The sequence below is a fragment of the Lissotriton helveticus genome, chromosome 3_1 (assembly GCF_964261635.1).
Source record: "Lissotriton helveticus chromosome 3_1, aLisHel1.1, whole genome shotgun sequence".
Classification (NCBI taxonomy): Eukaryota; Metazoa; Chordata; class Amphibia; order Caudata; family Salamandridae; genus Lissotriton; species Lissotriton helveticus.
The window spans coordinates 1,864,042,158-1,864,068,015 of NC_136061.1; the positions used below are offsets into that span (position 1 = coordinate 1,864,042,158).

Here is a 25,858-nt window from a genome sequence, read left to right on the forward strand (position 1 = left end):
TAATAAACACATATCCGCAACATTGGCGAAATCAGGGCTGATAAGGAACTGTATTTCTTTAAAGTGTTCTCAAAGTCTATTGCGGGACTCATTCACTGTAAATAATTTGTGCTGTGAATGCCTCTGTGGTGTAATTTCCGAGGTTAGTCGTGGAGTTGGGGATAGGGGATATGTCCCATTAGCATTCTTTTTTTCTGGCACTCTTACAAGAATGTTGAGCATGTCTGTGAACCAGGGATTGCTGCACTTTCTACACCGTGCTTACTAATTTAGGCATGGCAAATATTTATCCACAGTTTGAAATATGAAATTGGCGAGTGCCTCACTGAAGTTAGGTTTAGGTGTTTAGGGCAATTGTTCTCTAGTGGAAATTTGAATATGGTTGCTTTCATTTTGTTTCTTGAACAGAAAAGATGGCTTTCTTTGCCTACCTTTTGGTATGGTGTTTATGCTTGAGAGCAGTTTGTGATCAGAATCCATGGCTGTGGTGGGTTAATGTTACCAAATGGTATGAAGTGTTGGATTATTATATTGAAGCAGTGGCCTTTTATGTGTAAAGGTTCGTGGACACTATGCTGGGTTATGACAACAAGTTTATAGAGTAGGGCTGAGAAGCAGTGTGTGATATTTTTTGCTGGGTCTGGTTGACTACTGCATGAAATCATTTTGTAAATGTTGTGGCAGGTCTCTCGGCAGAGTCCTATGACCTTGAAGAGATAACTTAAGGGCCTTGATGCACATGCTATTGCCGAGGCTTTTGTGGCCAGATCTGCAGCTCTTCTAGATTATCCTAAATGAAAGTGTAGCTATATGGCACCATGTAACCAAAGGATGAGGAGTTGGCTAGCCAAGACTTGGTGATTAGAAAGAAGTTCACTCGGAGGAGTAACCATTGGCTGCTTTTGACCTTTTACCTCAACACCCAGGCTAGATGCCCCTAGAAGAGGCTTTAAACTCATATGCTAAGCTATAAATGGGAACGCTTCAGGTATGCTTGAATAATTGCAACTAGCTCAATGAAAGCAGAGTGGTTGTGCCATGTATGATTGAAGGGTGTTTCGTGGCAGAAGCCTGGTTTTGCAGTGCATATCACTATGGAAAAAAACACAGGTGGTGTAGTCATCAGTTGGCGATAGTGCATAGTTAACAAGTAAGAAAGTTGGACATCACATCCAGAAGAGCACACACATAACAAGGACAGAACAGAAGCAGAGGAAAATATATACAAGGATGTACTATGCACATAACATGTCAGTTTAAGCAGTTCTCTATCCAGCAATGCGTACCCTGCATCACAGCCATCACACAGAAGTAGGCGGTCCTCTCTGTCACACCGCCCACACACCTCACAGTTGGTTGAATCGTCATCTTCTGCATCTTCCGCTGCATGATTCTCAACAGGAACCTGTAATAAAATAAGCACATTCACATTTGTTCATAAAGCACAGATGGGAGAATGTGATTAACTGGGCTTCTACTAGGCACTACTTACAAAACAGTCTTTGAGAAACACGGTCAGAATGATCAACCGAACTTTGATCTGTACCAGTATACAACAGTAGGACAACCGAGTTTATCCATCAAATAAAAAAATAAAACCTTTGATATTAAATGAATTCAGGAGTTTTAGTAGGACTCTGGAAGTTAACAGCAGCCTCATAGTTAATCTGGAAGTCAAAATGTTGATCTATTTTTTGTATTATCACTCTTCTGATGCAGATACAAAAACGAGAAAGAACTTTGGTGACAATTTGTGCTTTGAACTATAAAAATGCAAAGAACCATCTCAGTGTTGTCCTTTTTACTCTTAAGTCTGCATTATAGACACCTGGAGACAGATCAGTGCATGTAGAAAAACGGTCAAAGGTGCTTTGGTAAAGGTGTTGCATTACTACACAAGACAAAGGGAAGTTTAACCAAAATTTGCATTAGGATTTAGTGTCCAAGGCCTTCCCTGAAAGAGAGCTGTTTGAGGGCAATGGGAGTAAGCGCACTGGCGGTAGCTTAGAGAAGTCAATGACCGCTCCAAAGATTTGAGGGTGGGTTAACCCAGGGAAAAACATACATCCATGGTATCTCAGACGTGTAATCAGCTAGCTTATGAAAGAAAAGCGGATGCCATCTCAGATCTTGAGGTGCAGAAATCTTTCAATCTAAATGAAAAAATTAATTATCCTTGCTGCTAGCTCATTCCACACACTGCAGAGTCACCTTTAAATTGACTTTCTTAAAACATAGTTCATTTCAAGAAGGATGCCACATATGAGCTCACGTTTCTTCTAGAAAAGAAAAGGCAGTGCCAAAGTCTGTTTTCACAGGAAAGTAGTATTGGTGTTATTGGTGCTGGTTTGTGTACTGCATTACATTTTCAGTTAAAAGTCGCCGAGAAGTGGAATATGTAGCATAAGCAGGAGGCAACAAAAAAGGAGACCTGCCCAACTTTAAAATCTATCTATCCATGTGTACTTTTTATTATACAATTTCTTTTTTCATATGGCGAAGTTTGGAGTATAAAATGCCAAATATAAAATCATAAAACATTCTAGGAGAATCGCCCCAGCTACTAAAACTCAGCCTCACAAAAATGGTTACTCACTCAAGATCCGTTGAAACTCTGCCTTACCAATGCATGCACACAACGCCATGGCAGGCCAGCACCTGCTTGGATGCAATAACCTGCTCTGTGTGATGCATTCACCTCAGTGAGACAAACATTAAGTTCAATTAGCAAGATGATTTAGCAGTGCTCTAAAGCAAAACCAAATGCAGTGCAGTCTTCTATCAAACTAATAAACACATTTTGAGACTTACAAGCATCACATTTTGTGAATACTGCCATTGTCAGACGACTCAGGAGAGAAGAGCTTCTAAATTAACTGATTGGTAATTATGTGCAGCGCTTTTGTGGTTTAAGCAAGCCCATGCTTTTTAAATACCCAAAATAAACAGAGTAGGCATTGGGTCGACCTCTCCCTAGTCAAGTACTGCCACCAGAGGTGCATCCACGGTGGCCATATTTGAAAGTATGTTTTTAAAGCATAGGAAAATACGTTTAAAGATGCCTGCTATGCACGCGCACACAAGAGTAGGCATTGTGGAATGATTACAGTGCAACGTAGCTCAGTTAACAGCCCAGGGGCGGTGGAGGAGGGAGGAGCAGGAATAGAGAGAGGGAGAGAAAATAGTCCCACAAATGCACTACAATACAAGGTATGACGTCTGCAATGAAAGAATACATGGCAGTAAATACAAAATCAAAATGACACTGAAATGCTCCTGATTGATACAAACACAAGAATAGACTGGAAATTCCTCAAATCAGGAGGAGGGAAGCAGAGACAAGAAAGCAAACAAACTATGAGTAAGGGGATGACCCAAAGTTTACTTTAAGTATTATATTGTTCACAATAGGTCTACAAAACATGAATTAAGCTACCTGCAGGCAAGACCTAAAAAAGACACTGAATCAAAAGGAAAAAAGTATTGCCCAAATAAAGTAATAGCCAACCAATCATAGCATTGAAGGGCACTTCTTAGGCGGAATCAGTGCTTAAGCAGGTTCATCTACTGCCCCGTACGATATGCTGTGCTCGAAGGACGCAAACGTTGATTAACAACTAAACCAACCTTATTGAGGAAGATGACGTATCTTAAAGACCTTTTATGTATTTTTTTGTTTTATCTATACATGTGTTTGATTAAACAAAGGTCACAAAACTAAAATTACATCTCTCAAGGCCAGGCTGAAAAATTGTGGACCTGTGGCCAACCAGTGAAAAGCAGGGCCCAAGTTTGAATTTCAGCTTTGCTAATTCAGTGTATGTGATTCTAATCTAATATTTTAATATGGCTGTGCCTCAAACTTCTTTTTCCTAAACTTGTGAGCATCTAGAAATAAGTAATTTGTTAAAGAATGAAGATTCTAAAATGGATGAGTTCATACAAATTCTGTTCCCTTGTCTAAGGAGACCCTTCTTTTTCCAGATGAATCCTTAGTCACTCTAGATTACCTGCTTTAGCCTCTCAAAACAGAAAATGGTATAACTGCATTGTCTTCAGTGGTGGCTGCTGGCAGTTCAAATGGTATTGTAGACCTACTTTTTAGAACTAGTACTGTGCTGACATTTAAATCGCACTGCTCCAGACAGGTTGCTGGGTTGCTTTACTAAACAAGCAACATGCTAAGTATGAATACTTAATATTAGTTATTAGGTATAACTAGAAATAAGGTTAATCATGTTATTGTAAAGTAGCACCTTCCCAGACCAGTGGCAGCCTACCACTCTAGGAATGTGAGGAGAGAAGGGTTGGAATTTGGCTCGGAGTCCATGCGAAGTGATTTATGTTGTGCACAAGTAACCAGGGAGATGCTCTCATCTTGTCTTCAGATGTAGAACTTAGCAATGTGATGGGTCATTTGTGTGAAAGACGGTGGAACAGGTTAGAGTTGTGCTGGCTGCAGCATCGATTAGATCTGCAGATCTCTAAAGGTTTCAGGGCTTTGTGTCCTCGAATAGCTGTACACTTGAGGTGTAGCTTCAGAGGGTGTGTCAAGTGTGAGAGGGGAGGGTAGCTGGAGATTGGAGATCTACCTCTATGACTTGCATGACTGACCCAACGACAGATTATGGAATAAAGAAAAGTTACTTACCTTTGGTGACAATATTTGTGTGCAGGACATGCAATCTCCCTGCAGATTACTCATCTTTAAATATCTGAGGGGCAGAAACCTTTGCACTAGCTCATGGTGCCCGCAGGTGGCAGGTACTCCCTCTTGACGTCAGGTGGAGTTGCAGTGATGTCACTAGAGCTACAAAGTATCCACCTCAGTGCCCTGGTGTGCATTCCAATCTTTTTTTCAACCGAGTCTTTCGAGTTGGGATAGGTGTAATGCAACATCTCAATCTCTCTATCTCTCTCAAGAAATTTGCAGGTCGATTGAGTAGCCACCAAAAAGATTATTACTATTTAGACAGCGAATATGAAAGTGGCGTAAAAGAATATCCTGTAACACTGAGCGGGCAAATTATCCATCTTTCCTCACCTCAGAATACAAACAGTAGTGTTTAAGAAGGTGTGAACAGATGCCCATGTCACAGCCATACTTATGACCACTCCTGGTACTCCTATGCTGCGTTGGAATTTACTCTGGTAGAGTAGACACAGATCCCTTCAGTCATCTCCTTCTTTGCCAAAGCATAGTAAATATTATGTGCAAGGGAATCCAGCAAGAGAGCGGTCTCTTCTGGACCACATTTCTTCTATTTTTTAATGTTTACCCTATTAAACAATTGATCTTCGCACCAGATCTCTTTCAATAGACAAATGTAGTTGACAGTCTTTGCAGCTGCTCCTCCTTTTTAGGTCTCGCCTTGGCAAGAGATTTTGTGGATGAGGGGTTTTAGAAAGAGACTCGAAGCCCCGCCCCTCATTTCCATTGGCTTGCGTCACAGTTTATGCTCTTGACATCTAAAGTGTGTAGAGCTCTTTCTGCGACTGTTTGAGACTGTGAGGAAAAAACGGGCAGCTCAACAGATTGATTTAGATGAAATGGTGAAATGAATTTTGGAAGGAATTTTAAATTAGTACGAAGAACCACTTTGTTATGATGCATTTGTAGAAAGGGTTCTTGAATGGTAAATGCTTGTAGTTCACTAACCCTCCTGAGGGAAGTAATGGTTACTAGGAAAGCTACTCTCCAGGTTAGAAATTGCAATTCACATTTATGTTATGGTTCAAAGGGAGGTCCCATTAACCTTGTGAGAACCACATTTAAATTCCACACTGGTGCAGGTGGTGTTCTGGGAGGAATTATTCTTTTGAGTCCTTCCATGAAAGCTTTAATAGCGGGTACTCTAAAGAGAGATAGTTGTTGCCTATTTTGCAAGTATGCCGCAATGGCTGCAAGGTGTAACCTAATAGAAGTGTAGGCTAAATTACACTTTTGAAGGTGTAATAAATATCCGATGATATGTTGAACAGACACGTCTAAAGGATTAATTTGGTTGTTTTGGAAGTATATGACAAACCTTTTCCACTTAGCAGCATAACATGCTCTAGTAGTGGGGCGTCTAGCTTCCTTGATAACGTTCATACATTCTGGGGGAAGGTTGAGGTAACCAAACTCTATGACCTCAGGAGCCAGATCGCTAGGTTGAGCTGAGCTGGGTCTGGGTGTCTGATCTCTCCATGGTTCTGCGTTAAAAGGCGTGGAGATAGGTTTAGTTTTTGGTGTGGTACTACAGACATTTGTAACAGCGTGGGGTACCACGATTGTCTGGCCCAAGTTGGAGCGATCAGGATGAGCATTAGAGAATGTTGCTGTAGCTTGCGTACCACTAATGGAAGTAGTAGGAGAGGAGGAAAAGCGTGCACAAATAGTTTTGACCAGTTCATCCATGTCGCATTGGACAATGGGTGTGGGTATCTGTTGGCAAAGTTTGGGCATTTTGCGTTTTCGTGGGTGGCAAAGAGGTCTATCTGAGGTTGTCCCCACATTTGAAAGAACGGATGAAGAACTTGTGGATGAAGTTCCCACTCGTGGATTTGCTGTGTTTGTCGACTTAGCAGATCTGCCATAGTGTTTTGTACTCCTGGGACGTGTTGGGCTAATAGGAAGATCTTTAGTGGTATAGCCCATCTCCATATCTTCTGTGCTAACAGAGAGCTGCAGAGAGTGTCCCTCCTTGCTTGTTTATGTAGTACATAGCTGTCATATTGTCTGTGCGGACTAAGACAGCTTTGCCTGACACTTGATTTTGAAAAGCTTTTAGGGCTAGAAACACAGCTAGCAACTCTAAGTGGTTGATGTGGAGTAGCTTTTGTTGCAGTGTCCACCTGCCTTGCATGGTGTGATGCAGTAGGTGAGCTTCGCAGCCGGAGAGCGATGCGTCCGCTGTCATGACTATTTGAGGAACTGGCTCTAGAAACGGTCACCCTTTGGAAAGGTTTTTGGTGTTCCACCATTGCAGAGAACGAAGAGTCCGACCGTCTACCAACACTAGGTCTGTCAGTTGATCTTGAGCCTGGTTCCATTGTCGTGCTAGGCATTCTTGCAGTGGATGCATTTGCAATCTTGCATGAGGTACTATAAATATGCCAGATGCCATTATTCCTATGAGCTGCATGAACACTCGAGCTGGCAGCGAGAGTTTGTACACTTGTTATCCTGGCTGGAGAGGGATAAGCTAGTGTTAGTTGGGTGTTTATTGTAGCGCCAAGATACTGTTTTATGTGTGAGGGTTGTAGATGCGACTTGATGTGATTTACTGTGAATCCTAGGTTGTGAAGCAGTTGAATGGTAGTGTGCGTGTGTTGTACACACTGGCTGTATGAGGTGGCTTTTATGAGCCAGTCGTCCAGATATGGGAAGATATGAATATGTTGTCTTGTGCTGCTACTACTGCTAGGCATTTGGTAAACACCCTTGGCGCTGGTGTGACTCCGAATGGGAGCACTTTGAACTGGTAGTGCTGCCCGTCTAGCACAAATCTGAGATATTTTCTGTGCGCTGCGTGAATGGGAATATGAAAGTAGGCGTCCTTGAGATCTAGAGTGACAAGGAAGCTGTTTAGTACCAGTAGTGGAAGGACCTGTTGGAGTGTGACCATATGGAAATGGTCTGACTGTATGTAAATGTTTAGAGGTCTGAGGTCTAGGATGGGTCTTAGAGATCTGTCCTTTTTTGGTATTAGGAAATATAGCGTGTATACTCCTTTGTTTTTCTGATGCTCTGGAACTATTTCTATTGCATTTTTCTGCAGGAAGGATGTTACCTCTTGTCTGAGCAATGTTAAATGTTCCTGTGACATTGGACGCAGCCTGGGAGGTATGTTGGGGGGGTAGACTAATTCCAGACAGTAACCTGATAGAATTATTTATAACACCCACCTGTCTTATGTGATGTTTTCCCATGCTGGCAGGTATTGTTGGAGTCTACCCCCGACAGGAATGGAATGGGACGGGACGGGGGAAGGGGAAGGGAGTCATTGGGCAGGGGTAGAGGCAGAGCGGGAGTTGTTATTTTTTAACCTCGGCCCTTGTTATTGTTACCCCTGTAACCACCCCTTTGGTAGCCCTTGCCGTAAGTGGACTGTGTGGCGGCTTTGTATGAGGTGGAAGCTGTGTCTGAGGAATATCCTCTTGTGGCACCTCTATAGGATGAGCGACGAAATGAACGTCTGGGAGCCTGCGACTGCAGGGCTCCCATAGATTTGGCGGCGTCTGTATCTTTCTTAATTTTTTCAAGAGATACATCGACATTGGGTCCGAATAGGTGTTGCTCATCAAACGGTTGATTAACCGCATGCGTGCAGGCGGAATTCCGCTCGTACGCTGAGATTTTTTAAAGCGCATGTTACGTGACGAGCTGGGATCGTCATCAGCGTGCCAGGAGGCTACCTCATGACGAGCCCAGCTCGTCATCAGCGTGGAAGGGGTTAAGAATGGCACTTTGTACTTCAGGTTTGAAACCTTATATACGTAGCCAGGCATGTCTGCGTAGTAAAATGCTGGTGTTAACAGCACTAGACGCAGTATCAGCTGCATCCAGGGCACACCTAATGGAGGTGTTCGTAATGTTTTTACCCTCTTGGATGAGTTCATTAGCTCTATCCTTGTACCTGTCAGGGAGGTGTCTCATTAGTGACTCTAACTCATCATAATGTGCCCTATCATATCTGGCTAACAGTGCCTGTGTATTGGAAATACGCCACATGTTTGTTGCCTGAGACGCAGTTCTTTTTCCTAGTGCGTCAAGTAACTTAGACTCTTTATCTGGGGGTGCAGCATCACCCGATGTTTGCGAGTTTGCTCTCTTGCGTGCATTGGAAACTACAAGTGAGTCTAGTGGTACTGGCCCTTTAATATATGCCGGGTCTGAAGGGGTAGCTTTATATTTTTTCTCTATACGAAGGTTAAGGACCCGAGTTCTGACTGGGTCTTTGAAGACTTCAGAAGCTTGCTTAATCACTCCCTTAAGCATTGGTAAAATGGATGTGGACCTTTGTGCATTATCAAAGGTATCCATTAGGAAGTCTTCCTCTACAGGGTCTGTATGTATGTCTACACCATGATATTGTGCAGCCCTGTGTATTAATTAGTTAAACCCTATAGTGTCTTCTGGTGGGGAAGGCCTTGAGGGGCACAAGTCATCGTGAGGGACACTTGGGACACCTGGGGTGGTATAATCATCCCATGGGTCAGGTGAACCTGTAGGCGTGGCTGGATCAGGTATGTTACCCCCCCATATCAGAGCTATCATCCCTGTTATCATCATCTTGTACTATAGAGGATGCTGGAGAATGCTGTGGTATGGGAGCATGTGGTGATGGCATAGGTGGAGGAGAAGGGGAAGGCAGTCTTAAAGGCGAGGTAGCCATGTTCTTCTTCTTTGCATGCGGAGCTGGAGCTGGTTTGTCCAGTGGTCGCTTCTTTGAGGCCAAAATCAACTGTCCAATGATTGGGTCTCTAGCCAGAGTCTTTTGAGCAGGGTCTGGGTAAGATAAGTCTTCTGCTGGAGTCCGATCTTTTGGTGCAGGTGAAGGTTTCGGCACGAAGCTGGTTGTTTTTTTTTTTTTTTTTACAATGTCCTTTGTTGGGGAAGCAGGAGTCTTTTTCAGCTCCGAAGCTTTTTTCAGCTCCGAAGCTTTTTTCGGCTCCGAAGCTTTTTCCGTTTCCGATGGTTTTTTCGGTTCCGATGGTTTTTTCGGTTCCGGTATTGTTTTTGGATCAGACTGTTTCTTTGGTTCCGGTTGCTTTTTCGGTTCTGGTGTTTTTTTGGAATCCTAAGCGGCTTTGCTTGGTTCCGACCTGGGTTTCGGTGGCGAAGGAGTAGTGGGTTTCGGCGTAGCAGGTGTCGTTGTCTTTTTCGGTGCCGGTAAGTTGGTGCCGGTAAGTTGGCGCCGGCACCATGCAAAGGCTTAATTGGCTTCTTAGCCGGGCCCGAAGGTGGGGCAGTAAAAGCCGAGTGTCGGTGTGCACCCAAGCCCGAGGGTGTGACCGGGGCCTTCTTTGGGTGTGTGGAGGAAGGGTTGGGGTCGACGGTCTTACTTACGACCCGCTGCGCTGGAGTGATGTCCTCGACTTCGGAATCTACATCTTCTTCGGAACCGCTGTCGACGCCGTGTTGCTCTGGGACGTTGATGCCTTCCTCCAAGATGTCGTCCGGAATGGAAGTTGAAGATCGAGCCATTGTTCTTCTCGCTCTTCGGTCCCGGATAGTCTTTTTGGAGCGGAAAGAGGCACAAGCGGAACAGTCTTTGGCCTCGTGCTCCAGGGAGAGGCACAGGTTACACACTTCATGAAGGTCGGTGTGGGGAAACTTCGACCCACATTGAGAACACTTTTTAAATGGCGTCCTTTCCATGAGCTGGGGTTGAGGCCTAGCTAGGCCCGAAGGCCGTCGACGACGACCGGAATCGAAGTATTCGATGTTGAAGATTAGCGTCGTGTGGAAAAGCGTTCGAAACGTATTTCCTGTAAGTTGGTGAGGAATGCGCGCCGAAGGAAATCGGTTTCAACACGGAGCGCTGGAAACACATTCGAGCCCGGTGGCGGAAAAAAACAATCTGGGGATGGAGCCGATGCCCATGCGCTCTATAGTCCAAAGGAGGAGTCACCTATCCCGTGACTTCCAAAGACTTTTCTACAACAAAACAAACTGCAAACATCCCGGACCAACACTAGGTGGCAATCTATGCATAGTGTGCAATCTGCAGCTCATATGCCTCGAACATAGGTTATCTGTCCTCCCACTGGGGAAACTACTGTGGCTTCACTGGAGGTGCCGAAGAGGTGTAAGAAGAGGAGGAGGTGTAAGAAGAGGAGGAGGAGGTGTAAGAAGAGGAGGAGGAGGTGTAAGAAGAGGAGGAGGAGGTGTAAGAAGAGGAGGAGGAGGTGTAAGGAGAAGGAGGAGGAGGAGGAGGAGGAGGAGGAGGAGGAGGAGGAGGTGTAAGAAGAGGAGGAGGAGGTGTAAGGAGGAGGAGGTGTAAGAAGGAGGAGGAGGAGGTGTAAGAAGGAGGAGGAGGAGGTGTAAGAAGGAGGAAGAGGAGGTGTAAGAAGGAGGAAGAGGAGGTGTAAGAAGGAGGAAGAGGAGGTGTAAGAAGGAGGAAGAGGAGGTGTAAGAAGGAGGAAGAGGAGGTGTGAGGAGGAGGAGGAGGTGTAAGGAGGAGGAGCAGGTGTAAGAAGGAGGAGGAGCAGGTGTAAGAAGGAGGAGGAGCAGGTGTAAGAAGGAGGAGGAGGAGGTGTAAGGAGGAGGAGGAGGAGGAGGAGGAGGAGGAGTAAGAGGAGGAGGAGGAGGAGGAGGAGGAGTAAGAAGAGGAGGAGGAGTAGGAGGTGTAAGAAGAGGAGGAGGAGGTGTAAGAAGAGGAGGAGGAGGTGTAAGAAGAGGAGGAGGAGGTGTAAGGAGGAAGAGGAGGAGGAGGAGTAAGAAGAGGAGGAGGAGGAGGAGGAGGTGTAAGGAGGAGGAGGAGGAGGAGGTGTAAGGAGGAGGAGGAGGAGGTGTAAGAAGGAGGAGGAGGAGGAGGAGGTGGTGTAAGGAGGAGGAGGAGGTGTGAGGAGGAGGTGTGAGGAGGAGGAGAAGGAGGAGGAGGAGGTGTGAGGAGGAGGAGGAGGAGGAGGAGGAGGAGGAGGAGGAGGAGGAGGTGTAAGGAGGAGGAGGTGTAAGGAGGAGGAGGAGGAGGAGGTGTAAGGAGGAGGTGTAAGGAGGAGGAGGAGGTGCGGGGAGGAGGAGGAGGAGGAGGAGGAGGAGGTGCGGGGAGGAGGAGGAGGAGGAGGAGGAGGAAGAGGAGGAGGAGGAGGAAGAGGAGGAGGAGGAGGGCTGTAACTCTTAGTGCAGCCTTTTCATCAGACTCTGTACTGGTTCATGAGGGGAATGGATGGCTGCTGCTGAGAGGCCAATTAAAATTTACCCAACCGTTCGGAATACTCTCCACAAAAGAGCATTGGGGTACTCAAAAGGCCTCTAGTGGAAGTTTGAAGACCCAAGGACTTGCATATAATCGCCACTCCTTGGATCTTTCTAAGGGAGCATTTACTTTCTGGCCCACTAGTCTCTCAGCTGTAATAGGAAGTGTAGGAAAGTGCCCTTTTTTGCTATAGTTACCCAACTTTTTGCCCGGTATTTGATGCAATTTTGACAGAACACTGGGTTCCTTCTATCCAGGCCTCGGTGCCTAAAACTGTACAATTGTTCCCCAATCGGCAATACCTTTAGCTCCCCTGTAAATCCCTAGTAGATGGTACTCTTGGTACCTAGGACCTGGGTACTACAGAGACTCCCTAAGGGCTGCAGCATGTATTGTGCCACCTTAAGGGACCCCTCACCACACTCATGCAAACTGGCATTGCAGGCTGTGTGGCAGGGTGCAGACAAAAGTGAAGACACAACAAGGCACACCTCCTGTGTGCTCTGCCTGCAGACAATGTATGTAATATATGTAAGTCACCCCTACAGCAGGCCTTACAGCCCTAAGGCAAGGTGCATTATATTACATGTGTGGGCATATTTGGCCAATAGATCAAGGGATGTATTAATACTTGCGCCCAGGCACCTTAGAGTTACCCCCTGAAACCCACTAGACCACTAGTGTGCTGGCTGACTGGTACAGCCCAGCCTACCATCACAGACGTGCTTCTACTACCCTAGTATGTAAGAGCCCTGCACTCAGAGGTCAGGAACAAAGTCTGATCGGACAGGAGGTTTTTACACCTCCTCCAAACCGGACGGCTACCAATCAGCATACCAAGGCTGGAGGCTTCAAAGCCTTTTACTGAGTTTGATATGCAACCCCAGCATCCGTCTGATCTGGGAGATGCCACCCCCTGTCCTGAGGCCCATTTAGCACCAGGACATGAGGGACATCAGTATGCAAAGTAGGTGTGAATCACACCCAGGACAGTCATCCCTAATGTGAGCTGCCTGATGTGCCCCACTCTAGGAAAATTCCACCATCTTGCTGATGGCAGAATTTAGAGAACTGGAACAGGATTATAGCCAATTCCCATAGGAAGTGTTCATATAGGGGGCGTAGTGACCACAAGGGTAGGTAGCCCATTGGCTACTATTCTTCGCTCCCCTAACGCTCCTCAAGTTAGTATTTAGGGTGCTCCCTCAATCCAGAACTTCAGATTCTACTGACCATAAAAAAAAGAGGACACCGAAGAGCCGATCCCCACAAGAACTGAAGACTGCTGTGGACTTGTGGTGCCAAACCAAGCCTGCCTTACAGAAATGCGGCAATTGCAAAGACCTGACTCGTTCTCCAGCTGTGCATCCCCCACAAGCCCCGGTGGATTGTCAGCAAATCACCAAGCAGCTAGCAGCTCCCTTGGAGTAGAGGAGCTACTCCCCAGAAGCCACCGACTGTGACGTTCAGTTTAAAGAAGCTGCTGTCCACCAGGTCAATCAAGCAGTAGCTGCACAGGAGAAGGTAAGCACACTCAAATAGGTCAGACCAGTCTTCCTGCCAAGCCTGAAGACGGCAGGGCCTCCACGAGATCCGGAGCCTTGCCTCAACCAAAGCTTGTTGAAAGTCAAGTCCAGACTCAGACGACATCACTGACAACCAGCCGACAAGGGACGTCAGCACGGAGAGTGGCCCAGCTGTCCTGTTTGTGTCCCCTCTGCTGGTCCTGACTGACAACAGTGAGCGCCTTGATGCTCGAGAACCAGCCAATTACAAACCCTATGCACCCGAGCCACCCGGCCCTACGGAAACAGACTACTCCTCTGTGCTCCCAGGGCCCTCACGACCCAAGTCGAAAGTTCCCGAACTTGAACTCAAGTCACCCTTAGCAACCTATTTCCAAGTGGTCCCCACTCCTTTCTATCACGTAGTGCGCAAGGCTACCAACCTGTCCAGCACCTCTGCACCTGGACTCACCAGGGCAGATAAGACCAATCTGCTGGTGGAACTTTGGTCTTGTCCCTCTACCACCTCACGACCAAAAGGGGTCCCACGGAAAAGTATTGCAAGTATATGTATGCAGTGAATGTTCTTTGTTTCAAAGTATATACATAAAAATACAATGTTATTTTTCTAAATTGGGGTGGAGCTCCTTTTTGAGTGTGTGCATCAGTTAGTGACTGTGTGTGCAACAAATGTCTAACACTCCTCTCTAATAAGCCCTAGGCTGCTCGACCACACTACCCTAGAAAGAGCACCTTGGGATTGCTAGAGTAAGTCCCTGTCCACTCATAAGGAATACATGGACTCTTTACACAGCATACCTCTTTTTGGCATACTATATAAAGAGTCAGCTTCCTACAGGAAGGTACAATAAATGCAACCTGGACAATCCCGTAAAAGCCTAATGAACAGAGTTTGGCAGGACTCCTTAGGGGGGGTAGAGTGGGGGGAGAGAAGACATAACCGATCGAGTGATGGAATAAGCCATGTCCAGACCTGCTTTTATTTATTAAAGGCTGCATCCTGTCCATCACATCACTCAGCAGTGTGTAATCTGAAGTGGTCAGTTACATTGGGAAATAGCATAGCAGCCCTATACTACAAGCTATGGGAGTAGCGGTAAAGAAGGCAGACAGCTTAAGAGAGCTTTATCCCAAACTCACTAATGAAAAATCTTTCTTGTCTACTACCCAAGGCACCAGGATTTAAGTTTGCAGTGGAAGCGTGCTTGAATGACTAAGAGTTCAAGGGAAGGATGAAGGAAAAGAAATGCTGGATCATTAGGAACTGAGCCATAGAGACATGCTATGGAGCGGTTAACCGGTGGAGTGTTCGCTGGACGCGATCAGGGTTCTCTTACTGCCTCCAATAGGGCTTTGTTTAAAGTGAAGTGGTTCATTAGATGGTGTGGCCTTTTGTAGAATATCGGTTAGGATGCGAAGACTGTACTGAAACGAAGAAAGCGGGAGTGCCAAGATTTCTGCCAGCTTTTCAGCAGCAAATAAAGCCATTTCTAGAAGAGATGGATATAAGAAAAAGTTTCCAGTATTCTGGCATCCTGGAAAACTATTGTGATAAAGTGCCATCTTTCTTGCATTGGTATGCCCCCACTTTTTGCTGAACTGCTGATGTGCTTTGACTGAGTTTGCTCTGGTCTCCTGCCAACCAGGGGCCCAGGGCATGTGTTCCTTCCCTAAAGTTGTGTTGAAACAAAACCCAATTGGCATCTCTGGCCACCTGTCAGCCCCTAGTAAATGGTACTCTAGGTACCCAGGGCTTGGTGACCAGAGAAGACCCTAAGGGCTGCAGCACTCATTGTGCCACCCTTAGGGGCCCTGTACCCTGACACCCACACACTGCCATGTCCGGCTGAGTGTCTAAGTACAGAACTAAACAGAGAGTCGACATGGCCCACATCCCTGTGTGCCATGCCCACAACCCCACTGCCCTGGCATACATCAGTCATCCCTCTAGATGGGTGCCCTATGCCAGAGATGTGGGCACCGGTACATGAGCCCTGTGCCCCTACAGTACCCAGGGCCATTCCTGGGCACTGTAAGTGCAGTGCTGCCATTAAGAGTATATGGTGCTGGGAGGTCGTCATTACGACCTCCACAGCACCAAGATGGCTTCACTGAAGACTGAGAAGTTTGGTATCAAACTGCTCAGCACATTAAACCCGCACTGATGGCAGTGTGGGGTTTAATGTAAAATGCACCAGAGGGTAACTTAGAGATGCCCCCTGAAACCTAACCTACAATCCACGTCTGGACTGAGAGGCTGCCTAGGCTGCCACACAACAGACATGTTGCTGGACCCCTGGGTGGAGAGACCCCGCTCTCCTGGGCCTGCAACAATGCACATCCTGGGCGAGGTGCTAGGTCTCCTCCCCCAGGATGGGCAGGGGGAAGCTTTAAAGGACTGCCACCTCTGTGAGGTCCAGACCATTTGCTGTACCCAGCAAATGGCCCCCACCAGTTCTGACCCCCACTCTGGCGGGAAGACTGGCGGGAAACCCTACGTCAGTGACAACCCCACCCCTAAGGTGGGAGAGACTAGGTGAAGCACGACCCCGGGCTCCGGCCATCTTGAAGATGGGGAGCCCTGCCCAATCACAGCTAGGTTCCTGCCCCCCTCCCCCAGGAGAGGAGTAGACTAGGGGGTGCACCCACCCCAGGACAGGGACCTATTGGTCCCTGCCCTACCTGTAACACCCCTAAATTCAGTATTTAGGGGCTCCCTGAACCTTCCTTCCTCAAATCCCGATACGAAAAGAAGAAAGAAGATCAAGAAGAAGAAGACCCACCGTGCAGCTGCTAACAGGACGACCCCCACTGACTTGGCCCTAGCCCTACCGGCCTGCCGACCCTGGAACCTGTTCCTGCTACATCCCGGCGACTCCTGCGGACAGCAACCTTGGACAACCCGGAGGACCTGCCTGGCTCAACCCTCTAACAGACTGGGACTCCCATGAGTAGAGGCTCTGCTCCAACAGTAACACCCCTGGTGCCAGCCAGGAACCGCGAATCCAGCCCACTCTGCACACGTCAAGCCCGGCCTGTGCCCGAGTGATCCAAGACCACGAGGACGTCCCCCCAGGCGACTGGGACTCGAAGTCCAGTGCCCAAAGACCCTCCTCGACGACCCAGACGACGCCTGCAGCCTCAGAATCCGGGCCCCCACCAACCGCGACCAGCCGAGGGTAAGATTCCCGACACCCAAAGACACGGCCCCCTGTGCCCTCCTTTGGGGTACTCACCTCTTCACCAAGATCCCAACTTACCTCTCGAAGTGGTGGTAGCACCTGAAGAATCTCCATCCCCGAGTCTGCAGCCTTTGTTCCCTTTTTACCTTTTCCGTTGAATAACATTGGGCGCCAAACGGCTCAAAAGCACCCTGCACCCAGCCGCCCGAGTGCTGCTGGAAGTGGAACTACTACCCTACTCTACTTCCCCACTTGCCCTGAGTAAGGGAGCAGGAGCTCAGCTCCCACAGCCGTGTTGGCCTGCTTGTTTGCAGCCACCAAACGAAGGCCCCCTCCCCTCCATTGGATTAAATTGGGCCTAACTACCTCTGCACCCGGCTGCCTCTGTGCCACTGAGGGTGTATCAACTGTACCTACCTGACCCTGAGGGACCCTTGAGTCTATTTCCAGAACCTTAACTTCACCAGTCGAGTACTCACATGGAAACCGATACCTCACTTTCCTGCCATAGGATAAAATTGACTGGTTTGGTTTGACTCGAAAAATCTTCTGAGTGTGAAGTTTTGAAACTCTGAAATATTCCTATAAAATCAGCCTAATACCGAATTCCTAAGTACTCACATGTGATCAGGAGAGAAGCCAGTACTGTACCTTGTAGCCCAGTACTGAACCGCAAAAGTAATCCTAACCAGGTTTACTAGTAACCTGTATTTTCTCCATAGGAATCCATTGTCCGCTTTTCTGTGAAATTTCTTCTGTCTACTTTTGAAAACTTGAAATATTCCTTAAAAATCGTACCAACTACTGAAACGTAATTACTTGCCGGTCTTAAGTAGAGATCCCAGTGCTGAATCTAGGAGCCCAGTACTGAATCACAAAAATAACGAGAACGTACTTTACCTGTAACCTGAATTTTCTCCCATTGGATAACATTGCTAGATTTTCACAGAAAAGTTTCTAAGTGTAAACTTTTAAAATACCTTTATATTCCTTAAAAATCAATGCAATAACCAAAACGTTTTACTAAACTGTTTCCAGCTTAGATCCCAGGCCTGAATCTAGGATCCAGTCCTGGAATTACAAAAGTAATGTACAAAGTAATCAACTGCATTTTGTTTTGTGGAAAAACCCATTGAGATCAATGTTAGAATGTGTTTAGAATGGATTGTGTTGCCTATTGCAACCCCTGTACATGTTGTGTTTACCTAGTTATTTCCTATTTGCAAAGCAATTACCTGAGATCACTCATAATTGAGAAAAGTATATTTTGATACCTGTTGGTTCGAAAAATAAAACAACTATATCTTTTGATATAAAAATAATTGGCCTGGAGTTCAGTCCTTGAGTGTGTGAAACCTTTTGCTGACAGTGTGTACAACAAATGATTTACACTGTCCTCTGGTACTGCCTTACTGCTCGACCAAGCTACCACTTTTGAGAGTAAGGTCAGCGCCGACTTCAACCTCTGTTATACCTCTGGAGTTGGTGGTCTCTATACACACTGTACCTTACTTTGGTCCAGTATATATAGAGCCACTTTCTCACAACTATGAAGTAGAAGGAACCAGTCGAAGGGACCACCATAAGACGGTCTTCTATCTTTGCCCAAGCCTGATCTTGGTCAGTCGAGCCAAATAGCTCACAAATGCCCGCTCAGTAAAAGTGCTGAGTCTCAGTCTCTTCTCTGCTTTGCTCACTGAGCCCCTCTTGATCTCATTTATTTTCCTCACTGGGGCGGAAGCGGCTCATGTGGTGGTATTAGTTAAGGCATCAAGATGCTGGGGTCAGACACTATGCAGGAAATGGAGCTGGCGTCCAAGGAAAGCCTGCACCGGTGGAATACACCACAACAATAACATTTTCTACATCAGATGAGAGTGGAAAGAAGCCCAGCATAGGCCCATGTGGCCAGGTCATGCACCAGAGGAGACCGCTGCCTTCTTAAACATCGCCAGCGTCACTTGGAGAAAGCATGCTGGATCTGTTGCAGGCGCTGGAAACTCAGGGTATGCCAGCACCAATTCTTACAAACACAAACACCAGCATCGAAGTCAGTGGAGTCTGAAGTCAGTCTAAAGCGGAGGTTCAGCTAAAGATTATGTCTGGGGTTGGGGGCATGGCCACAGAGGCGACTAAGATGGCCGCCTGGGATTGAAGCTCCGTCGGCTACACTCGCCTAAAGACTGATTTCTGCATGATTCGCTTTTACTTCCAACACAGAAAACTTACCACTGTGCTCAGGATGAGAAGAGGAATACAGCGATAGCCACCACGACCCGCTGCAACGTTCCAGTCCGCCATTTCCAGCGTCTGCACAGGGGAGCTCCGAGTCCCGAGCCCAGGGCCTACTTCTAACAGGAGCTGACGTGCGGGCCGTGGAACACAGAAGTTGAGGTGAACTGTAGTCCCCGGTCAGCGGCCTGTGCTGGTTCTGTTGCCCCAGTTGCTGTGTAGCTGCCCTTCCCTCCCCTTCCCCCCCCCGCTGACTCAGAGCTGCAGGGTGCGCGTCACCTGTGGGGCGCTGCCAGCCCTGCGATTGCGGTCTACCCGGGGGACTGTGTTGGGGATAGGGCCTTCCGGTCCCAGTGCGGCCTTGGCGGTGCGGCGGGCGTGGGGAGGCAGTTCGTTTGGTACCGCCTCTGGAGTCGGTGCAGCACTCGTCCGGCGGGGCGTGCAAGCTCCCTCCTCCCCTTGACAGACTTCTGAATCGGGCAAGATCGGCCCACTGCTGTACAGTTACCTTTGTCCTGGAGACATATGCGTAAGATCCATCGGTGCTGATGCCAACTGGGGGCGACTCACTACTCGGCTGGCCCAGACGGTGCACTCTGCCTGATACCTACGCCCGCATGACCAGTAGGCGTCTACTGAAGATACATCGCTTGGTTACACAACAGGCTGTTCTGCTGCGGGGGGCGTAGGGATCTCCTCCAATGTTTCCTGGTTTGACTGGAGCTCACCCATCTCGCAGTACCAGAAGAGACCACATTGTATGAAGGGCTTGCCTGGCAACATTGGGTGCCATTAGGCAATAAGGGACACTGATGGGTCTGTGAGGCCGGCGGCTTGCTCTCCCTGTCTGGGGCACGTTTTGATTCACCCTGTGGGCTGGCCTCTCAGATCTCCTGCACACCCTCCCTACGGCAGAGAGGCTGGATAGCTGGCTGATCGCATGGCCTGGGACCGGGAGTACAGCCCTTGCCAACATCGCGCGTGCTTTGGGCTTGGCGAGCTGAGCGCTTGGGGACCGACCTACACAGCCATACTGGTTGGCCCTGCCTGGTAGGGTCCATCCTTGCTGTGCTAATTCCCAGAGAGTGTTTCTACCACTTTCTGCCTGCCTTAGCTGCGCAATTCACTACCCTGTGACATTTATTTATTCAAAGTTTTATATAGCGCGAACAAGATCCTTACAGATATCAGAGCGCTTCACAATGACAGGGTAGGGGCAGTAGGAATGAACAGAGGTAATGGGAGCAATGTAGTAGTCACTAACATGAAAGGATAATAATAAAATACATAAAACATATCAATATACAGTCAGGTAAACAGTTAATATAAACGGCACAAGTCATTGATCCCATTACAGAGGTGTTCAGGTACACCTTGGGTGTGTGGAAGGCTTATACCAGTGTTTTAGTATAGAGAGCGCACTGAGTGGGGGCATCGGGAGGGTGAATCAGTGACCCAATGTGTCTCATATATTGGTCGGTAGCAAGAAAGTAGCGTAGTAGTGTCTCCATCAAGTAGAGGTAAAGTGCCAAAGGACAAGGTGAGCATCGGTACAAGGCAATGCAGAGTCTCTGATCCGGCACCTATACGGTTCAGGAGATCTTGGCCAGAAGGATGGTTTTCACCTCTTTCTTGAAGAGTGCAGCGGAGGAGATACGCCTGGTTTCAGGCGGGAGCGCATTCCAGATCCTGGGTGCCATTCCTGAGAAGGAGCGCTTGTAAGTTTTCTCTTTCCTGAATCTACGGGGTTTCAGGAGTAGATTTTTTGAGCTTCTATTGGATCTCGAACCTCCTGATATGGACAACTTTTGAGCGAGGTAGTTGGGTGCATTGTGGTGCACGGCCGCGTGTGTCATAACTGCAATTTTTAGTTGTATTCTGGCTTCAAAAGGCAGCCATTTTAGGGACTTTAAGTCTGGGGAAATATGCGTATGTTTTCTTGAGCCAGTAATGAGTCTTGCGGCAGCGTTCAGGGAGGCTCTTAAGGGTGCTGTTGTGGATAGCGGGAGTCCGCTGAGGGTCACAATTCCGTAGTCTATTCGAGGGATGACTAACGCTTGTACAGCAGTTTGGAAGTCTTCAGTAGGGAGGAAGGGTTTAATTTTCCTCAGTGTGTTGATTTGGAAATTGGCTGCTTTTGTGGCTTTGCTGACGTGCTGCTGCATGTTGAGCTTGGCGTCCAGTGTGATGCCTAGGGATTTCGCTGAGTCCACGATGGTGGGTTGGACATTGAGTGCTGTTAGGTTGTTGAGCCATGTTTGGGTGGTGGAAATTTTCGCCGGGGGTGAGATGAGAAGGAACTCAGTTTTCAGAGCATTTAGTTTGAGGTGATTATCGGCTAGCCAAGATTGAGTGTTAATAAGCGTGGAATTCAGATGTTTGATATCTTCCGGAGATTGGAGCTTTAGGTACAGTTGTGTGTCGTCGGCGTACATATGGAATTGGACATTAGAAGCTTGGAGCAAGGTGGCGAGCGGTTCCATGACGAGGTTGAACAATGTGGGGGATAGGGAGGATCCTTGTGGAACACCTAGATCTGCAGGCACAGGTGAAGATAGCACATTGTCGATCTTGAACTTCTGAGACCTGTGGATCTGAGACATGTGGCGCAAAGATCCCAAACTGACTGTACCTTTCGAAAAGGTCACAGGTAACACATCCGAAGAGCCAGCAGACATGACGGAGGGAGCCCACGGAGCCGAGGACTTGGAGGCCCTGCCGTCTCTCACAGCTGCAATGCTTAAGGAAATGAGAGCTGGATTTAAGGCACTGTATGGCAAATTTGATGCACTGGATAAGAGGCTAGCAGACATGTGCTCCAAGGTTCAGGCACATGACTGTCACTTTGATGTGGCTGAGGCGCAGATATCGGATTTTGAAGATGGTGCGATCCAGTCACAGAAAAGGCTGGACAGGGTAGAGCGAATTTTGAAGGAGGTGGCGATCAAGAACAAGGACATGGAGGCGCGCAGTCTCGCAATAACGTGCGCATCCTTGGCGTACCGGAAACTGCCAATACAGGTCGTATGGACGTTTTTGTGGAACAATTGCTATCGGAATTGTTTGGTAGAGAGAACTTTACGCAAGGCATTGTAGTGGAACGCGCCCACAGATCACTGGACCCCCGCCCTAATCTTGGCCTGCCGCCGAGACCCATCATTGCCAGAATCATGAACTTTAGAGACAGAGACACAGCCCTATACGCCACTCGTGAACGCGGCGAAATTCAGTGGCAAGGGAATAAACTATCATTCTTCCCAGACTTCACGGTCATGGTCCATGATGCGCGCCGAAAAAAAAAAAGGAGTGAAGGCCACTTTACGGAATCTGGGGTTGTGGTACAGAATGCTATATCCGGCCAGACTTAAGGTGGATGTGGGCGGCCGATCACGCATATTTGACACTACGACTGAAGCGCAGGAGTTTTGCCATAACTACAAGACAGACAACAATGGAGTGGGGGCAACTGAGCAAGTCCCATCTCCTCCTCATAGCGGCTCCGAAGCCAGTATGGAACTCTTCTCTAACCCTGGTACTGGATGATCATTCTTTGAGATTAGAATTTTCTGTTATGTATATTTCACTTTATGGTTTTCTACTATTTGCTAGTGTCCTTTTTTTCTCTGTCTGGCCGACGTGGCGTTGCTGCGCCTCATGGTGTATACCTGGTTCTGTTTTTTGTATGTGCAAAGATTGCGGTGTCTATGTGCTGTTTTCATATTTACAAGTTCATTCCAATGGCCCAGTCAGATGGTCTGTGGGGCATGGTTTTGCCTCGCTAGGGGAAGGGTGAGGCTGGGTGGTGGGAGGCGGGGGGGATACTTGCATTTTGTTTATCGTTGGGTAGGGATTAGTACACAGGTCATTGGTTTAGGGCGCTTACTTGGCTTATACAATCACATCATTAATGTTGAAATCCTAGAATGGCACAGTTAGGTACTTTGCCTGGTCCTCCGGGCTGTCACTTATGTCATGGAATGTCAGGGGCTTGAACAACAACCGTAAGAGGCGCCAGGTGCTCAATAATGTACTACGACACAACATTTATATTGCCTGCTTGTAGGAGACCCATCTGTCCAAATCGGACGCTCTAACAATTGCAGCGAGCTGGGGAGCCCATAGATATTTTTCCAGTAATAGTAGATATGCCAGAGGGTTGGCCCTACTTATTCATAAAAGGGTACTCTTCTCCCTGAGCAAAGTGATAGTTGATGGTGAAGGCCTTTTATTGATTGTTACAGGCACACTAATGGGCCACATTGTTGCAATAATAGGTATCTATGGCCACAACATCGATTCCCCTGAGCTTTCATGACATCTGGACTAGAATTTACTACTGGTTGGTTTCTCCGGCCATTGCTGGATGGTTCAGGGCATTGGATACACTGCTGCAAACCTTTTCAGATCACTCTCCTGTGGTACTGCGGCTTGATGTCCCGTGTTTGGGAGTTTTTGAGAAGCAATGGCAATTTCCCTAGGGGGCGCTGCAGGATCAGGTGTTTCTCGAAGAGGTAAGGGTTGCCATAGAAGACTATTTTGACATCAATACTGGATCGGTGGATACCTGGGCAGTGCTGTGGAAGGGGTTTAAGGCATATATTAGGGGGGTCTGTATTTCCAAAAATGCTAGCGTCCTAAAGGACCTGCATAATACACTATCCCGCATTGAGAGCTATAGCGGCCTTGGATTCTAAATTGCTTGAGAGCGCCTCAGCTGAAGGGGAGACTCTGCGTTTAGCTCTGATGGTAGGATTCCGTGACGCTGCAGAGAGGGAACTATTGCTTCTGGGTAAACATTACACGGCCAGGAGGTATGGAGAAGGCGAGCGTCCTGGTAAAATATTAGCGCACATACTTCGACCCCCTTACAGCAAAGCTTATATAACCAAAATCAGAGGACCAGATGACCAGTTGGTGTATTCCACTCCGAAGATTTGTGACACATTCTTGTCCCACTTTAAAACCCTATACACCTCTAGAATAAGTAGTGATTATCGCGCTCAGGAAGATTATTTTTCAGAAATTGCGTTAGTCTATCTTGAGAAACACATGCAGGATTTTCATGCTATTCCCAAATCCCAGGATAATGTTGTGGAGGCCATTGAGGCGCTCCGGGGTTCATCTGTGAATGGGCTGGATGGTTTCTCCGCAGATTTTTATAAAGCATACAAAGATATTTTGGTCCCACGTTTGATAGAAGTATACGCAGAGGCTCTAGAAAAAGGTATTCTCCCACCCACCTTGAGGGAAGCCGTTGTTACTTTGCTCCCTAAACCGGGTAAAGATCCTTCTCTGTGTGGCTCGTATAAGCCCCTTTCACTGTTGAACCAGGACTATAAAATATTGGCTATGGTGATAGCAAACAGTCTTTCTTTATTAATGGAGTATATTATCTCTCTGGCTCAGTCCGGGTTCGTCCCCCATCGAACCACTTCACTAAATGTACGGACCCAGAGATTCCAGCAGCGGCGGTATTGTTAGACGCCGAAAAGGCCTTGTATCCCTTAGAATGGCCTTTTTCTTTCAGTGATGCGTAGGATGGGAATGCCCGAGGGTTTTGTTTCCACTACCGCCCTTTTATACACTGGGCCCTCTGCCAGACTGCGCCTCAACGGAACGATTTTCCAACCTTTTCGCTTGTCTCGCGGAACGAGACAGGGCTACCTCTTGTCCCCTTTATTGTTTATTTTGGCAATGGACCCTCTGATCAGGCACTTTCAGGAGCGCCACTTACATCGCGGTCTGCAGTTTAAAACTGGTCCTTTGTTAGTGTCCCTTTATGCTGACAATGCTATTTTATATGTGAGACACCCACAACTAACCCACAACTTAACCTTGAACCAGATCTTACAGTTCGGACGGTTTTCAGGACTTGGGATTAACTGGCACAAGTCTGTGATTTTTCCGCTAACACGCAGCGCTACTCCGTGGGACAGTGAGGATCCACTGGAATGGTGTCATGACACGGTCAAATATCTTGGTCTCCACATACACATAGATTCAATCACTATCATCAGGTTGAATTATCGATGGATGGTAAGTTCCTTGGAGTCGTAAATAGAGCAATGGCTTTGCCTCCCATTTTCCATGGCGGGTAGAATCACCATTATTAAAATGGCAGTCTTGCTGAGATTTTTATATCTTTTTAATAACATTCCCCTCACTCAGTCATTCTTCTCACAGCTGAAGATTGATAGGGGGGGTGGTAAGAGACCACTGGTTAGCTGGCAGACTGACTCTCCCCTACGAGAGAGGAGGTTCCGGTGTCCCAGATATGTACTTATATTATTTAACGGCACAGTGCAGTTATTCCTTTGCTTGGTACCACCCGGATGCCTGTATCCCTTACTTGAGACCTCAGGCAGATTTAGTGCTCCCGCAGAAGATATCCACTGTTCTACCCAAGGGGATACGGCGGGATCCACTGGATATCCAGACGGTTTCCATCACTAGCTGGACGTGGGTGAAGCTACAGAGATATTTGGGGCTGAACCTATTGTATTCACCGGCTTTGCCGCTCCCGAACCCCTCATGGCTTCCCATCACGGGAGAAACATTAGTACAACGCACACTAAGTTCGGGGTCCAAACGATAGGGGATCTATTTCCAAAAGATCAAGTCTTCTCGGTGGCAGAAGATGTTCGGTTCCAGGATCGCTCCTTCATGGACGCCTTCGTACTGCGGCGTATGAATTCCATACTGAGAGCCACGTTTCCCACATTCCCCAATGCGCCCGATCCTACTGCTCCATTAACGTTAGTTATTGAAAGTGAAACGGGCGCTCATTTGATTTCTAAAATGTATAAGGTGTGCGTCTTTGCCCGCCCATTAGTTGATGTTAAAGCTCACGTGGGAACGTGATTTGGGCTGGCCCATTTCGGACGACCAATGGAACAGTGTTCGAGGGTCTCGAGGGAGGTGTCACTTAACAGCAGGCACAAACTTCTGCATTTTAAATTCCTTTGTAGAATGTACCACACACCCGCCTGGTCACACAGGATAGACCCATCTA

General features: G+C 47.4%; 1 protein-coding gene across 2 annotated transcripts in view; it reads right to left on the bottom strand.

The window, feature by feature from the left end:
• Positions 1–25,858, bottom strand: part of PHRF1 (PHD and ring finger domains 1) — a 429,596-nt gene that overhangs the window by 270,049 nt on the left and 133,689 nt on the right. For both annotated transcript variants that reach the window (XM_078682828.1, XM_078682827.1), the window contains exon 6: positions 1,287–1,405. In XM_078682828.1, the coding sequence (XP_078538954.1) occupies positions 1,287–1,405 (119 nt within the window). The remainder of the gene's footprint in view (positions 1–1,286; positions 1,406–25,858) is intronic.